Source organism: Barbus barbus, assembly GCF_936440315.1.
Source record: "Barbus barbus genome assembly, chromosome: 9".
NCBI classification, from domain to species: Eukaryota; Metazoa; Chordata; class Actinopteri; order Cypriniformes; family Cyprinidae; genus Barbus; species Barbus barbus.
Window position 1 is genome coordinate 9,425,726 of NC_136737.1, and position 17,364 is coordinate 9,443,089.

Below are 17,364 nucleotides of genomic sequence, written 5' to 3' on the forward strand. Positions count from 1 at the left end.
AACTGTACAATTAACAGTGTTTTACTGTAAAGTTACATAAAATGTACAATGAATTAAACCGTTTTTACCATAGCATTTTACAGTCTTTTACAGTTACAATCACAACTATTTTTACAGTGTAGGAGCGGTTTATTATGCATCTGTATCACAGGCCTATCCTTACAGCCTTGTAACTCAGTCATATATAGCCAACAGAAGGGGTTGAGCGTCATAAGGGCTTATTCTTAGAAAAGTAGACAGGAACTGAAATCTGAAAATTTTGGCAATTCTTTCTCTAATGATTTCTTTTATTATAAGACAAAATAACAGAAAGATTATTCTTCCTTAACAATATCTGATTCAGCAACATTCAATGCCAATTTCTGTGATCTTCTGTTCTGTTCAGTTTTTCTGTATCTGATGTCATACACAAGAACAACAACAGCAGCTGCGGCAGCCACGCCCATCAGAGCTGTGACGACCAATCGGATCACAGCTTCAGTCCTCCCATAAGAGTGGTAATAGTCTGAGAAATAAAGCACACCAAAAATAAATAAAGAAATAAAACAGATCAGCTCAGTAACATTTTGCACACACACACACATTTCTAAATGATAAATCACTGATTTACCTGAACTCGGCCAACAGAGTTGAGTGAAGTCCAGATGTGTGGTCTGGTTGCTGACAGGATTGTTCACTACACAGCTGTAGCTGTTTTCATCCTGATATTCCACCTCCAGAGGTAGATAGAGACTGATGCTGAGATCAGACACACTGATGCTGGACAATAAACTGTTTCCTTTGAACCAGGAGAGAGTCACATGACTCACGTTCAACACTGAACACAGCAGCAAACAGTTTGAGAGTGATGATCTTTCTGAAGAACAGCACTGTGAAGTATCACTGAAGATGACAGGAATAGGTGGAAGAGCTGAAAAAAAAGTCCAGCAAGAGGGGTACTTAGAGTACTTTGTCTGTCATTAAATGTGCCATATGATAGTTTGTTGTGATGTCGGTAAGTGAATTTGTGATATCAGACAGTGTATTGTGATGCCTGACAGTCATATCATCACACAGAGATCTTATTGTCTTCTCTCTCAACATTTATAATAGATTCAAATTTAACATAGAAGTAATCTAACAAAAAGTAATCTTGAGATATCATTATGGGTAAATATGACTTGTAGCCTATTAACATGAATGTGAAAGGACAGGACAATACACTTTAATAATTTACTCACCATAAACAGTAACATTGAATATCTCAGTTGAGAACCCCTTTTTCCCATCCATGATAGTTAGTTTATAAACACCAGAGTGTTCAGGTCTGGTGTTTGTGATTGTGAGAGATCCAGTTTGATTATCGAGCTGGAGTCTGTGTATGAATCTCCTATCAACACTACAACTTGTATTGAAGGCCGCTCTCTTGATTCTAGCTATGAGAAGGTTTCCATATCTCCATTCCATGTCATTATAATTATGTATGTCAGTAACACCAGAGTCCAGAGTAACAGAATCCTCCTCCATCACTGACACTGTGTTTTCTCTATTTGTCTCAGCAACAGAAACACCTGCAGAGCCAAATGGAATAGTGTAAATATCTATAGGTTAATGTTCATTTATAAATACACTTGTTAATTCCTGTTTGTTGATAATGCATTAATATTAAATCGTGCAATGTGAATGTATTATTATAGAAACAAACAAAGCTAGATTGAAAAATGCGAATTGTCATTTTTTTTAATTCATATTCCTGATGCATTATAATGTTAACGGATGTAAATCCTCTGATTTAAACATTACTACGCTTTGATTCCAGTGACGTCACAAATATGTAGCCTACTTACCAACCAGATGACAAAAACACAAACAGAAGAAAATTAACGCGCGAATCAGTTTCCTCATACTTTTGAGATAAATCGCTTAGCATTCGAATGTGTAATTAATACTGCTTTACTGTCGTTAATAGTATGCTATCAGATAATTTGAGGTTAAGAGTCAAACAGAGAAAATCCCCCAGTCAGCGCGCCCCTGTTAGTGTGCACGCGACTGTGTACGAGAACGCGCTCAGTTTTACAGCTCATTTAATACTCTCTCTCTCTCTCTCTCTCTCCCTCTCTCTCTCTCTCTCTCTCTCTCTAACAAACTAATAGTATTGTGTTAAGTAAATCTCAATATATGTGATATAACTGAATGATTCTCCTGATTTAGTGCTGTCATTTTTCTGTTCAGAGTGTTGCAGCAGTTTGATTCAGTATTTCCAATCTCTGTGTAGTGGAAAATAATATCTGCAGCACACAATAGTAAACACGTAAAGCACAAGACGTTTGTCCACTCAGAAACCACATTCATTTGTGTTATTTTGGCACTAAACTGACCTGAATTAAACTCAGACCGCAGCAGGTTTCACTTTGACTCAGTTGCAAGAGACTCAAATGCATTCAGCGGAAACAATTGTTTTGTCTTGCAAGATCATCCTAAATATATATTTGTCTTCTGATCTAAATGTATACTAATAGTTTCAGATTATCTCTTTTTTTTTTCTTTTTTTTTGCAGCATCTTCTGTTCATGAGGGTTACATATCCTATAGGGAACAACAACATAAAAAAAACTCTCCCTCATTTCCATCCTTCGCAACCTCACAAAAGAAGCTGAATGGAGGACACCGAAGAAAAGACTTACAGACTTGACTCAAGTTTACAAATTAAGTGAGGTAAACCTGACAAAATCTCCAAAAACCTCCCTTTGGGGACGTCCTCATTTGTAAATGGGTTTAAAAATAAACTAAACAAACTATTATGCGATCTCTATTTTACGCACATGAATTTGGATTTCTTCAGTCTGGTGCTATTTGTTTTGTTCTGTAAAATACATTCCATTTGGTAGGTAGGACCTTTGGTGTTTTTACGTTCTAAATGTGTTATATATGTTTGATTATTAGATTGTGTGTGTGGTTCCAATGCAAAAGCCTCTAAAAGCCATCTTGGTCAAACATTAGATAACGATACTGAGTGTAGGCCTATATACTGTATGTATGTATGTATATATAATAAATCTGCAATGTTTATCCTTTTGATCTTTCACTCAAAAAATTCACAAAATTCTAACCTATCATTGAAGTAAAACAATTTCACGATGAAATAAATCTTTCTCCAACGAAAGTTGGCCACAATTATCGGCACCCCTAGAAATTCTTAAGAGTAAAATATCTCTGAAGTATATTCACATTCATATTTACATTTTTTAGCACACCAAGGTGAGTAGGAGCATGAAATTCTCCAGCCATGACTTCCTGTTCCACAGGATTATATATGAGAACACAAAGGCCAAATTCCCTTCATCATCCATCACAAGGAGTAAAACCTAAGAATATAGTTCCTATGTGCAGAACAAGATTGTTGAGCATCACAAAATAGAAAGGGGCGTTAAAGAGTTAAAGCATTGAAAATCCCAATTTCCACCATCAGGGTAATAATTAAGAGGTACCAATCAACTAAAGATGTATAAAATCTGCCTGGAAGAGGATGCGTGTCTATATCGTCCTAATGCACGGTGAGGAGGAGAGATTGAGTGGCCAAAGACTCTCCAAGGACCACAGTTGGAGAATTGTAGGGTTTAGTAGAGTCTTGGGATCAGAAACCTAAAAAAATATAAATATATCTAATATCCCCTACATCACCACATGTTGTTCGTGAGTGTTTCAAGGAAAATTCTTCTCACTTATCCCAAAAAATTCCCGCAAATTCAGTTGTCACACACGACTGGAACTTCAAATGGCACTGGCTTCTATGGTCAGATGAAACTGAAAAAAAGAGCTTTTTGGCAGCAAACCCAAGATGAGTTTAGCACAAACAGGGACAGGAATCCAAACCAAACATCAAAATAAACACAAAAATGGATCACTGTATAAAATATAATTTATATTTATTTATTTATATATTATATTACTACTATTACTATTTATGTCAACAACATACTGACCTGCACATATATATTTATATTTTTTAATCTTTTATTTCATTCTTTTTATTTTTTTCTACTTTTCTTCTTCTTAATATTTGTATTCTATATAATTGCACTGTCCTTGGAGCGGACCTGACTTACATTTCACTGCTGGTTATACTCTGTATAATTGTGTATGTGACAAATACAAATCTTGAATCTTGAATCTGGAATGTATCTATTATATTATATTATATTATATAATATTGCACATTGAGATTTCTGTAATTGTAACTTGTCCTCCCTGAAGGCAGTATTTTTTACTGTTTGGATGACCGCAGGATTGCACAGTTCTTTTTAAGAGACCAATAACGATTGTTATGGCTTATAATAAACAGCTTCCCATGGGTTATTCGAAGCCACACTTTACTGCCATCTAATGGTAAAAGATGAAATGCAGCTGGTTTTACGTCTGATTGCTTTAACCGGTCATTTAACGCCTTTTTATTTTAAAATCAAATACGGAAACAAATTTATGCAAAACTATTGTTTTATTCACAAAGCTTACAACGCAAATCGCTTACATGTTAATAGGCCGGACTCATTTCAGATTTGCTCCAAAACCGAAAGTGAAGACAGGCGATGATGATCCATAAATGGCGATCTTTAATGATGGGTGGGGAATAAATAATAATACAATAATAAAGATAAATAAAGTACGCTTCATGATGAGTTTAGGTTAATGAAGATGATGGCGTTAAGTTAATTAAATTGGTGATTAAACTGATCCGACAGAGCAAGTTGGTGGCGCCCATTTCCGTAAATCACAACCAGATGTTCGCATATTAAAACAAAAGCATTACTGTTTGGTCAGGATATATCAGAATTATAATGTACCTCACATAGGTAAATCGATTAAGCCGACAGAATGATAAACCTGGTAAAGATCTAACACAAATTAAGAATTCAAGAAATGTGCTGCATTTTTTATTAAGGCAAAATGAGAATGTCAGAACGGCCAGTTAACCCTTAACTATGAACAAAGACTACCAGCAGGAATGATCTGAAATGCGGAATCTGTGTCTCATTGGCATGAATCGCATCATGTGACAGGGTCGTAAAGGGGAGAAATCGAAAGCATTCTGCACAGCGTTCTGGGTTCTGAACCCAATCGTACTACTGCAAGTAAGTTTTAAAATGTCCTTGATTACAGTTAGTGATATGTGATATGATATGTGATATGTGAATGAACAGTTAAAGATTTTTTTTTTTAGTTAGTTAGTTTTTTACAGCTTTTTTGTCTTTTCTTTCTTTTTTTCTTGATGATGCGAAATCGAAAGCTGGAGGCTAACGAGAACAGTTAGGCGGGTAAGTAGCCTACCCAAGCACATGATGAATGATTGAAATCAAGTTGAAAGTTGAAATCAGTGGGCCTATAATAAATTCTGAGCATGACGTAATGATTCCATAGCCTACTGTATGAAATGGTTAATTGGTTGCGTAAATATGAGTGTAAAATCATATAAAACTGCAATACAGAAAGTTCATTTTCCCCCTCTTTAATTTTTCCAACTCTGAAATAATTTAATTATAGTTATGTTTCTATGTTTACAGCTATATGAAATGAGGAGCTGTCTGAACAGTGATCTATTTGGAAGTGAATCAGTGTAAAGTGTATTTGGAAGTGAATCAGGTGTGTGATTTTAATATTAACATTAATATTAGTTTCAGAGCCCGTGTGTTCTTTTTATACAGCTTGTTTGTTGCCAGCTCAACATTTGTCTTTTTTTCACCTCATGTCCAGGTTGTGCTGAGCAGCTGAATGTCTTCAACACAAAGATAACTGTCCTGTATGGCAGTGTAGCTGCAGTATGTCAGAGGAGCAAGAAAAGATCTCTCCATCTGAGATGAGTGTCTCAGTGGAACAGAGGTAAGACTGAGGCTAATTTTAAAGAATCATTTTAAACACAACTTCAGTTTCAATATTGCAGATAGTGTTTATCATAAAAGTTCAATAAGATGGGTGAAAAATGGGATAATATTGTGTTCATTAATAGCAGTCTATAAAATTCAAACACTTCTCCAGAGTCCAGAGTCCAGAGTCCAGAAAAGATGTTGTTTGCGCCTCAGTTACAACTTTCATTTCTCTGAAACAAAAAGGCATTCATAATGTCACAGCAATGCAGATAGTGATACAAGTCTGTTAGCTGAGGTATTTAAACATTGGGGATCTGCCAGGTCTCACACCTTTGTTCCTGTTTGTGTTGCTCAAATTCAAAAGAGTAGATCATGTTTTTGTTAAAATTGAGAAAATATGTGTCTTTATTGAATGTGTGTTGCTTTAGATGAAAGTGTCTGCCAAATGCTAATGAAATTTCTAGGACAGTTTGGTGGTGGTAATGTAAAAAAGGGTTGAAGAATAGACGTCTCCTTATCAAATCTAACTCAAAGAGACAAACATATTAAGTTACTGATGTCATGTCAAAAGATTTTTATTTTTTTCTTCCTCTTTATGTCATTAGGGGAAGATCAGACTCTGAGGTTTCCAGTTCTGAGTCTGTAAAGAGTGATCAGTCGAAAGGTGATATGCCACTTTTCAATGAGGAAACACCTACCAAAAGGTATTTCATGTATTTCCTATTGTGAGACACATAGACTATGTTAAGAAGTATTTGATTTTTACTTTATCATAACACTTTAGAGTTTTGTTTCTCAAAAAAGCAATTGCTATATAGCATTGTGCTAGCTGTTGATGAGAGAATAATAATAATGTATGGTTATAGCTTGTACTTACTGTAATTACCATCTGAATGAAACCTCTTCAAATGAGACTGAGGAAACCTCTTTGTGTTGTTAGTGAAAAATCAGGCCTACATGTGTCCTTCAGTGACAAAACACCATCACAAACTAAAAGGTATTTATGTGCTTTACATACATTATTTACATTTCTTCACTGTTGTGTCTGTGATTGAACTTGACGGATTAAACAGAAAACCACACATAAACACGTTCATCTGTCCATAGTCATGAGAATGACAAATGCTCCTCAAATGAGACTGAAGAACCTCCTTTAATAATATTGTGTCTCTGTTCTTGTCAGTGAAAGATCAGGTTCACCTGTGTCCAGCTCTGTGTCTATGAAGAGTGACCATTCAAAAGGTGATGGACCAAACTTCAGTGAAAAAACACCATCATCTTCCAAAAGGTATTTTATGTTTTTCTTATTGTTGATCATGCATAAACTGTATGATGTATTTTAAAAAAAAAATGTTTGCAGTCAACAATTCACAGCTGGTTTGTCAAATCTTTGCCCAAATGTTTGATTCACTACAATTTAACCTGCCACCAAGAAAATTGACTGAGATCATAAACTTGAAGTCTTTAATCCAAAAGCATCAGAAGAAACTCACTGATGGAGCGAGAAGGAGGGAATAGCCTTGTAACTCAGTCATACTGAGTCAATGGATAACTAACACTAAGAGTTTGTAAGCGTTTATAGAAGTAGGACATTTGCTAGAGTCTAAAGTCCATGAAGGAATGAACAAATGCTGATAAGATGTCAATGCTGATAGTTGTGGTGTTTATATAGGAAATGTTAGAATAAAATGAAATTAACTGCAGTTAATGTAAAAAGCCACTCACATTGGGGAGCCTTGGAGTGGTGTTCAATAGCTAATTAGCTGATTTCTTCCCCTGCAATTGAGTGAAGAATAATAATAAATGTTTACAGTATAGTGTGCAGAGAGAGAGAGAGCTTTGAGAACTTAATTGAATTTAATTCAAACATCAAATCCCTTCAAATAAAACTTATTTTCTCATTAGCGAAAAATCAGGCTCTGATGTGGTCAGCTCTGTGTCTGTGAAGAGTGACCATTCAAAAGGTGATGGACCAAACTTCAGTGAGAGGAAAAAATCTACCAAAAGGTAACTAATGTTTCCTATTGTTGGTCACACATAGACTGTTAGAAAGTATTTCAGTAAGTATTTATCATAAACCCCTACAGTTTTTCTTCTCAAATTTGCAATACTGTGTTAGTTTTTTACTTTCACAGTTGAGAAAAATTGAATAATGCACGGTTAAACTGTAGTTTTTCACAGTGAATTGTATCTAATTATCAACCTAATTGCAAAATATCTAAGACTGTGATCATTTTCTTTCATTTTTGCTCTTGTGTTGTTAGTAAAAGATTAGGCTCACGTGTATCATTTAATGAGGAAACAGCATCACGAACCAGAAGGTATTCCGCATGCTTTGTTACATTCTTTAAATAGTGTATATGCTTTTTAATTTAGTGTTTTGTGTCATTTTTAAAACTATATTTCGAGGGGTGAGAACCAGAAGGGCGTACGTGACATTTTGGGTGAAATGGAGACATACAGTATATCAAATGAAAGCTCTTGATGAGCTCTTTCTACTGCCAAAAGGACACAAGTGAATTCTTAATAATTTTTTTTAGTTATTCATTAGAAACCAAAAGACTTAACACTCAACATAATAATCTTGTTGGTGCCAAAAGGGCATGAACTGCACTTACGCCCCTTTGGGACTGAGAAATGTATTGAGGGTAAAGCCTGTGGATAGCACTTGAGTCAAAATGGCTGACACCACATGTAAGCCAGGTAGGTCAACCATGGGAAGAAAACAGGTTTTTACTGCTGAAGATGTATTATTAATCTCATTTTCAGGATGATGGATGGAGAAAATGAGATATCCATTATTGTTTAGAAAATAGGAAGGAGGAAGTCAAGTGATGTCATCAGTGTGATTTTTTTTATTATTCCAAAATACAAGACTTTGGTTAAGCGGTAACACCAGTGACACAACTCCAGGGGACAATGTTCATTATATATTTTTTTATATTTATTTGACTTTTTTTATGCCATTTACATCATATATTTGATAGTTATGAATAGAATTTTGTATTTTAAATGGTAGAAAATCCTGCTTTTGACTTCAAAATAAAGCACTTTCCCTCTGTATATGCTGTGGGGACAAGCAGTTTTGTGGTACTTGGAATTCTATATAATTAATTAAAATAAAATGCAACATTGATGGCTCAGGAAGGTGTAATTGTTCAAATAACATATTGATTCATTTCAAAATATATAAAAAAATTGTAACCTTAATGTGTATTTCAATTGTAACATTTATGTAAAGTCTAGGGACAGAAAAGTGGACATTTCTGTAGAATGACCCATAATTTTTAGATCAGTAAGTCTTGAGCAATATATCAGTAAATATATTAATAGAGTTGAACTATACTTAGTATGAAATATATGTACTTTAAATATATTACTTTTAGTTTACTATGGGTGTTCTAGGCACTCAGTTACTGCTTAGCCACAAGAGAGAGAATGCAGAGAAGGGACAGACAGACATAGACAAAGGATGTGACTGGGGAAAGGATACAAGAAATGCAGTGAGTGAAACATTATATAGATGCCCACCTGGGATAACTGCTGTGAAAAAGAAAGACTTACTTACTCTGCACAAATGGCAGTATCCCAGTCTTATGTGGACTTCTACCAAGCTTTACAAGTCAGCTAGTCAGAGTAGGCTACTATTTCAAGTACAATTCACAATTCCATCTGAAACGTTCTTTATGACACACATTCATACTAGTTCAAATCTATTAACATTTTATTTATTTATTGTCAATTTACTGACATATCACTCGATACTTACTGATAAAAAAAAATATATATAATTCAACTTTATTTGGAGTACTACTTGTGCACAATGCACATTTCTAAATATTAAGCCTAAAATGTGTTTTAATATCACTATTGATGAGGACTGTATGATCTTCGAATAATATCGGTCTTTAAATGCATGATTATTTAAAGTGTATCTGAATTATACTTGCAATAGTTTCACTTTGGCACAATCAAATATACTTAAGTACACCTTTTGTTACACTTCAGCACTACTTTCTTACAATTAAAGTGCATTAAGTACAAAATTAGTTGTTCCAATTTAGCAAACTTTAAGTATACCGGCTTAGTGATGTGTAAATAAAGTTTAACCCTCTGGTTGTGTTCGGGTCAAATTCACCTGAAATTTTTTTTCTTTTTCCTGAAAATACTAGTTAACGTTATCGCATTGGACTCAAACTTACTGACTTTGCGCACATAGGGTACAAGTATTTCTCATAAATTTTTTTAGAATTTTCGTAATTTTTTGTGGGTTTTATTTCACCTAGTCACACTCGTTGTGTTCCCGGTCAAAAATGACCGGACTCCGAACAACTGCTTATAAATCTGTCATTATGCTATATTATCACTAAATATTGGATTCATTCTTTTTGTCAACTTGTTTTCTTTCATTTAGGACTGGTTTTGTGTTTCTATTTGCTTCTGATTAATCGTAAGCCTCATTTATCCGAGAGTAGGCACCTAATTTTTTGAGTGAAAAAAACATTTTTTATGAATAATTTTCACAATATTAAACAAAAAATTATAAAAATTTGCACTGTTTCTCACACTAGTGTACTTTAATGTTTAATCAGGAAGTTTGCTTTTAAATGCTTTTATTTTGTACAAAATTGCAAAAAGTCACACTCGTGGTGTTCCCGGTCAAAAATGACCGGACTCCAAACAACTGCTTATAAATCTGTCAATATACTATATTATCACAAAATATTGGATTCAATCTTTTTGTCAACTTGTTTTCTTTCATTTAGGACTGGTTTTGTGTTTCTATTTGCATCCGATTAATCGTAGGCCTCATTTATCTGAAAGTAGGCACCTCATTTTTTGAGTGAAAAAAGCATTTATGATGAATAATTTTCACAATATGAGAGAAAAAATTATGAAAATTTGCACTGTTTCTCACACTAGTGTACTTTAATGTTTAATCAAGAAGTTTGCTTTTAAATGCTTTTATTTTGTACAAAATTGCACAAAGTAACACTTGTCAAAAATTGCCGGCCATTGAAAGTGAATGGGGAAGAATAAAAGAAACAACTAGTGTTCAGGAGCATGTTGTGCTTGCAAACAAAGACCTTGGACCTTTGCATGTGTGGATGCATTTATACTCAAGCTATCACACACACACATGCGCACACACGCACGCGCACACACACACACACACCCATCCATCCATGCATACAAACTATTTTATTACACCTATTTCATCCTACCCTGAACTGCATGCAATATCCTTTTATGAATAAAAAAGGATCTCTCTCTCTCTCTCTCACACACACACACACACACACACACATGCTCAGACTGCCTTGTCTTTAGCCTGCATTGACCTCAAAAATAATCTTTTCTTTCACCACATATTCTAGACTACGGAGCCCCTTAGAGCTCATGGTGGTGGAAAGATTTCGGGGTGGGTGAAAAAAATTTGGGGTGGGAGGAAAAAATATTTTTCAAATCTTTTGCGTTCTCTCGCAAAGATGTTTGCGTTCTCTCGCAAAGATGTTTGCGTTCTCTCGCAAAGATGTTTGCGTTCTCTCGCAAAACTTTGTGTTCTCTCGCAAAGATGTTTGCGTTCTCTCGCAAAGATGTTTGCGTTCTCTCGCAAAGATGTTTGCGTTCTCTCGCAAAACTTTGTGTTCTCTCGCAAAGATGTTTGCGTTCTCTCGCAAAAATGTTTGCGTTCTCTCGCAAAGATGTTTGCGTTCTCTCGCAAAACTTTGTGTTCTCTCGCAAAGATGTTTGCGTTCTCTCGCAAAGATGTTTGCGTTCTCTCGCAAAGATGTTTGCGTTCTCTCGCAAAACTTTGTGTTCTCTCGCAAAGATGTTTGCGTTCTCTCGCAAAGATGTTTGCGTTCTCTCGCAAAGATGTTTGCGTTCTCGCAAAGATGTTTGCGTTCTCGCAAAGATGTTTGCGTTCTCTCGCAAAACTTTGTGTTCTCTCGCAAAGATGTTTGCGTTCTCTCGCAAAAATGTTTGCGTTCTCTCGCAAAGATGTTTGCGTTCTCTCGCAAAACTTTGTGTTCTCTCGCAAAGATGTTTGCGTTCTCTCGCAAAGATGTTTGCGTTCTCTCGCAAAACTTTGTGTTCTCTCGCAAAGATGTTTGCGTTCTCTCGCAAAGATGTTTGCGTTCTCTCGCAAAACTTTGTGTTCTCTCGCAAAGATGTTTGCGTTCTCTCGCAAAAATGTTTGCGTTCTCTCGCAAAGATGTTTGCGTTCTCTCGCAAAGATGTTTGCGTTCTCTCGCAAAGATGTTTGCGTTCTCTCGCAAAGATGTTTGCTTTCTCTCGCAAAACTTTGCGTTCTCTTGCAAATATGTACGCAAAGTTTTGCGAGGGAACGCAAACATCTTTGCGAGAGAATGCAAAGTTTTGCGAGGGAACGCAAACATCTTTGCGAGAGAATGCAAAGTTTTGCGAGGGAACGCAAAAGATTTGAAAAATATTTTTTCCTCCCACCCCGATTTTTTTTCACCCACCCCGAAATCTTTCCACCACCATGAGCTCTAAGGGGCTCCGTACTAGACAAAACATTATGACAATATGTTTAGAGGCTTTCGTGTTCTCTCAGAGTAAACAAAAGTTTACAATTAAATGCTAGAGCATACAAATGCCTCACAGTGCCTTGCTTGTCATTTACACGAGGAAGAGACAACTGAAGAAGAATTTTACAGTGACGATGCATTGCAAGATATATTGGAAGATAAAAATATCACTGGACAAGCTGAAAACCTTGCAACAACTGAAAAGAAGCAATCTTCTGATTTTGAGGACCCAGCTGAAGTTGATGTAACGTTCTGGTCGAGGGATGGAAAAAAAAAGATTATTTTGAAGTCAATGCAGGCCAAAGACAAGGCAGTTTGAGCATTTGTGTGCATTGTGTGTGTGTGTGTGAGAGAGAGAGAGAGTTATAATATGAGATTCATAAAAGCATATTGCATACAGTTCAGGGTAGGATGAAATAGGTGTAATACAATAGTTTGTATGCATAGATGTGTGTGTGTGTGTGTGTGTGTGTGTGTGATAGCGTGAGTATACATGCACGCACTGGTCCAAGGCATTTATGTTTGCAAGCACAACATGCTCCTGAACACTAGTTGTTTCTTTCATTCTTCCCCATTCACTTTCAATGGCCGGCCATTTTTGACAAGTGTTACTTTGTGCAATTTTGTACAAAATAAAAGCATTTAAAAGCAAACTTCCTGATTAAACATTAAAGCACACTAGTGTGAGAAACAGTGCAAATTTTCATAATTTTTTCTCTCATATTGTGAAAATTATTCATTAAAAATAATTTTTTCACTCAAAAAATGAGGTACCTACTTTCAGATAAATGAGGCCTACGATTAATCGGATGCAAATAGAAACACAAAACCAGTCCTAAATGAAAGAAAACAAGTTGACAAAAAGATTGAATCCAATATTTGGTGATAATATAGCATATTGACAGATTTATAAGCAGTTGTTTGGAGTCCGGTCATTTTTGACCGGGAACACCACGAGTGTGACTTTTTGCAATTTTGTACAAAATAAAAGCATTTAAAATCAAACTTCCTGATTAAACATTAAAGCACACTAGTGTGAGAAACAGTGCAAATTTTCATAATTTTGTCTCTCATATTGTGAAAATTATTCATAAAAAATTATTTTTTCACTCAAAAAATGAGGTACCTACTTTCAGATAAATGAGGCCTACGATTAATCGGATGCAAATAGAAACACAAAACCAGTCCTAAATGAAAGAAAACAAGTTGACAAAAAGATTGAATCCAATATTTGGTGATAATATAGCATATTGACAGATTTATAAGCAGTTGTTCGGAGTCCGGTCATTTTTGACCGGGAACACCACGAGTGTGACTTCTTGCAATTTTGTACAAAATAAAAGCATTTAAAAGCAAACTTCCTGATTAAACATTAAAGTACACTAGTGTGAGAAACAGTGCAAATTTTTATAATTTTTTGTTTAATATTGTGAAAATTATTCATAAAAAATGTTTTTTTCACTCAAAAAATGAGGTACCTACTCTCGGATAAATGAGGCTTATGATTAATCAGAAGCAAATAGAAACACAAAACCAGTCCTAAATGAAAGAAAACAAGTTGACAAAAAGATTGAATCCAATATTTGGTGATAATATAGCATAATGACAGATTTATAAGCAGTTGTTCGGAGTCCGGTCATTTTTGACCGGGAACACCACGAGTGTGACTTTTTGCAATTTTGTACAAAATAAAAGCATTTAAAAGCAAACTTCCTGATTAAACATTAAAGCACACTAGTGTGAGAAACAGTGCAAATTTTCATAATTTTGTCTCTCATATTGTGAAAATTATTCATAAAAAATTATTTTTTCACTCAAAAAATGAGGTACCTACTTTCAGATAAATGAGGCCTACGATTAATCGGATGCAAATAGAAACACAAAACCAGTCCTAAATGAAAGAAAACAAGTTGACAAAAAGATTGAATCCAATATTTGGTGATAATATAGCATATTGACAGATTTATAAGCAGTTGTTCGGAGTCCGGTCATTTTTGACCGGGAACACCACGAGTGTGACTTCTTGCAATTTTGTACAAAATAAAAGCATTTAAAAGCAAACTTCCTGATTAAACATTAAAGTACACTAGTGTGAGAAACAGTGCAAAATTTTATAATTTTTTGTTTAATATTGTGAAAATTATTCATAAAAAATGCTTTTTTCACTCAAAAAATGAGGTACCTACTCTCGGATAAATGAGGCCTACGATTAAACAGAAGCAAATAGAAACACAAAACCAGTCCTAAATGAAAGAAAACAAGTTGACAAAAAGATTGAATCCAATATTTGGTGATAATATAGCATAATGACAGATTTATAAGCAGTTGTTTGGAGTCCGGTCATTTTTGACCGGTAACACAAAAGGCGTGACCGGAGTCCGAACACAACCAGAGGGTTAATTGTATTTTTAATATAGCATGAAATAAATGTATAGCATGTATAGCATAGCATGAAATGTATTTTTCACTAGGGAAGGCATCTGTAAAGGTTTTTTTAATCAATCATTTGACCAAATTGTTAAGTGGTTGAGATTACTATTTCAGTAAAATTAATCACATTCAATTAACTAATATTATGTAAGGGCTTTTTTATTTGATATTTTATTTTAATACAATGGACTGTTACTTCTTTTAAACTCATTAATGTAATGTTTTGTTCATATTGTCAGCAGATACGCCCATGTTTTTAAACATGAAATTGAATAAAGTATTGATGGCTAAAAGACGTGACTTTTTATTTATTTATTTTTTTAAAAAGTATATATGAATAAATGTTAAAATAGTAATCAATAAGTGTACTGTTTTTATTATAAAAGATTGAAATCAGCACACAAAATCAGATCAAATTATTTACATTTATTAATTTAGCTGACGCTTTTATCCAAAGCGACTTACAATTGCTATATATGACAGAGGTCGCACGCCTCTGGAGCAACTAGGGGTTAAGTGTCTTGCTCAGGGACACATTGGTGTCTCATAGTGGATTCGAACTCGGGTCTCTCACACCAAAGGCATGTGTCTTATCCACTGCGCCATCACCACCCCCAATTATGGTCATTTTTGTTTTGGCCCTCCTGCAAAGTTGGTGAAATGTCACTTACGCCATTCTGGTTCTCACCCCTCGATTTATATACTGTATGGTGAAGCCAGAAAGAATTTTCTAATGAAGACAAAGTAAACTGAAACCATTAATGTTTTCACTGTGTTGTATGTGATAGAACTTGATAGTATTTGCAACTTCTCTTCAAATTAGACTGAAGTAACCCCTGTAGTGAAATGTTTTTTTCTTTTCTTTGTGTCATTAGTGTACATTCAGGCTCACGTGTGTGCAGCTCTGTGTCTGTGAAGAGTGACCATTCGAAAGGAGATGGACCAAACTTCCGTGAGGAAACACCATGTAACAAAAGGTATTTCATGTGTTTCTCAAAGCATTTTCCAGTGAACCAGTGTTTAATTATTATTAATCAATAATAATTTATTAATATTATTCAACATTATTAAACAAGCCAAGCCGTATCTCAACCCCATAATCAAAGTGAGTGATACAACGATGAAGGTACCGTAGATTCTTGTTCAAACAGTGAATTGAATACTGTATGTGAGCTGTTATGTGAATGCTTGACTATGTAGCCTGAAGAATCTCCTGTAATAGTGTTTTTCTCTCTGTTCTTTGTGTCATCAGTGTAAGATCAGGCTCACATGTGTCCAGCTCTGTGTCTGTGAAGAGTGACCATTCAAAGGGTGATGGACCAAACTTCTGTGAGGAAACACCATGTAACAAAAGGTATTTCATATATTTTGCATTGTAGTGATGTAATTTCCTCACTGTGGTGTATGAAATAGAACTTGACTAAATACAAAAATGAATCACAGAACATAATGTATTGAAAACTGTTTAATCTTTAATGTGCATATTCATTTAGTTACACGGGTAGCAACTAGGGCTCATCCATTCACCATGGAAATACAGAAGAGTTAGTTTGCAAAATAAGACCTCTTTAAATATGACTGAAATACCTACTGTGTTGTTTTTTTTCTCATTAGTGAAAGATCTGACTCGCATGTATCCAGCCTTATGTCTATGAAGAGTGACCATTCAAAGGGTGATGGACCAAACTTCAGTGAAAAAACACCATCACCTTCCAAAAGGTATTCTTTGTGTCCTTTTTTTTTCTTTTTATTTTTCAAAAACTGTTTTCAAACAAACACTTTTCTGCTCTAATGAAGTAGGTAGTAGTAGTAAGCTGCTGGTTTGGTAATGGTTTGACCAAATGACATTAACAGGTGTGAATCTGTACATTTTTATGTGAATTTCTTCTTCTTTTTTTCTGTGTGATTTAGTAACAAAGGACAGAAGACCACAGTAGATATTGGTGAAGAATTTATGCGGTGGAAAACTCTAAAAGCACAAAAGAGATTGAAGAGTGATGAGGAACTGGCATCTTTTCTTCTCAACAGGTGGGAACACAATATACCACAGTTTATCTTTTCCAATTTATTAGAGTAAATTACAAAATAAATGGATCTACTTTGCCAAAATGCGTAATTACTTTTTTCCTTAAAATAATAAGCCCAAATATGTAACAAATTTGTAAGTTAAATTCAGCACCTTTCAATAAGATCATACTTTTGAGTCATCAGGTTCATGAAGAATTAATATGCAACTGTACTAAAGTCTATTATTACAACCAAGAGGATAGTGCCTCCACATAACTCTGCCCCTCCTAGTAACTGAGCCAATTGTATGTATTAAAAAAAATCCACCTTTATTTTGCTACCAGGGTTCAGTTTGAGAAATCAGACTCAAACTACAAGAATTACCGCAAAAATTTCAGAGAAAATCTCTTCTGGATCTTCAAGGCAAGTAAAATTATTTAATTATTAATTAATTAATTAATTAACATACTAATATGTTATTGAACAAATTATATTTAATTTTTATTTTTTAAAGAGATGCCAATAAATCATGTT

General features: G+C 34.7%; 2 protein-coding genes across 2 annotated transcripts in view; one reads left to right on the forward strand and one right to left on the reverse strand.

Annotated features, from left to right (window-relative positions):
* Positions 1–114: 114 nt before the first annotated feature.
* On the reverse strand, positions 115–2,036 carry LOC306874846 (uncharacterized protein). Its single transcript, XM_079425127.1, has 4 exons — positions 1,827–2,036; positions 1,221–1,550; positions 611–910; positions 115–505 (listed from the first exon to the last, which is right to left on the reverse strand). The coding sequence occupies exons 1-4, from the start codon at positions 1,882–1,884 to the stop codon at positions 315–317; spliced, it is 879 nt and encodes a 292-aa protein (XP_079281253.1). The 5' UTR covers positions 1,885–2,036; the 3' UTR covers positions 115–314.
* Positions 2,037–5,033: 2,997 nt separating this feature from the next.
* The window catches only part of LOC306874983 (NACHT, LRR and PYD domains-containing protein 14-like), a 58,335-nt gene continuing 46,004 nt past the window's right edge, over positions 5,034–17,364 (forward strand). The window contains exons 1-14 of the mRNA XM_079425327.1: positions 5,034–5,107; positions 5,263–5,290; positions 5,537–5,615; positions 5,727–5,852; positions 6,445–6,543; positions 6,780–6,836; positions 7,023–7,127; positions 7,745–7,846; positions 8,104–8,160; positions 15,699–15,800; positions 16,076–16,177; positions 16,438–16,542; positions 16,735–16,851; positions 17,175–17,253. Of these exons, the coding sequence (XP_079281453.1) occupies positions 5,794–5,852; positions 6,445–6,543; positions 6,780–6,836; positions 7,023–7,127; positions 7,745–7,846; positions 8,104–8,160; positions 15,699–15,800; positions 16,076–16,177; positions 16,438–16,542; positions 16,735–16,851; positions 17,175–17,253 (984 nt within the window). The 5' untranslated portion in view covers positions 5,034–5,107; positions 5,263–5,290; positions 5,537–5,615; positions 5,727–5,793. The remainder of the gene's footprint in view (positions 5,108–5,262; positions 5,291–5,536; positions 5,616–5,726; positions 5,853–6,444; positions 6,544–6,779; positions 6,837–7,022; positions 7,128–7,744; positions 7,847–8,103; positions 8,161–15,698; positions 15,801–16,075; positions 16,178–16,437; positions 16,543–16,734; positions 16,852–17,174; positions 17,254–17,364) is intronic.